The 235-nt window shown below is 34.5% G+C and overlaps 1 protein-coding gene across 1 annotated transcript in view; it reads right to left on the bottom strand.

Moving 5' to 3' along the window:
• LOC119585629 overlaps nt 1-235 on the bottom strand; it is a gene marked incomplete in the record, with an annotated part of 5,565 nt that overhangs the window by 1,953 nt on the left and 3,377 nt on the right. Inside the window, 1 exon segment of the mRNA XM_037934297.1 lies at nt 147-194. Within this exon segment, the coding sequence (XP_037790225.1) occupies nt 147-185 (39 nt within the window).

The following is a 235-nucleotide window of genomic DNA, read 5'->3' as shown; positions in this document are numbered from 1 at the left end:
TTTCTTAAGAACACATCAACTATTTCAATCTACTTCAGACATTATAAAATCTGACTATACAAAATATTACCACAGCAAATAATGAACTCTTGAAAGACAGAAATTATTGTAATACATGAAAAACTTGAAATGGAAATCTTTCTGACCTTAGCATGGCTGACCGAGCTTGTCACCTTGCACTTCATGGTTTGTTCCTGTGGGAAAAAAGAAGTCTATTGGAAAAGGGAGACCAGTC

This window comes from Penaeus monodon, chromosome 20 (genome assembly GCF_015228065.2).
Source record: "Penaeus monodon isolate SGIC_2016 chromosome 20, NSTDA_Pmon_1, whole genome shotgun sequence".
In the NCBI taxonomy this organism is placed as follows: domain Eukaryota; kingdom Metazoa; phylum Arthropoda; class Malacostraca; order Decapoda; family Penaeidae; genus Penaeus; species Penaeus monodon.
The sequence above is the reverse complement of the archived record's forward strand: the minus strand, read 5'-3'. Positions and strand labels throughout refer to the sequence as shown.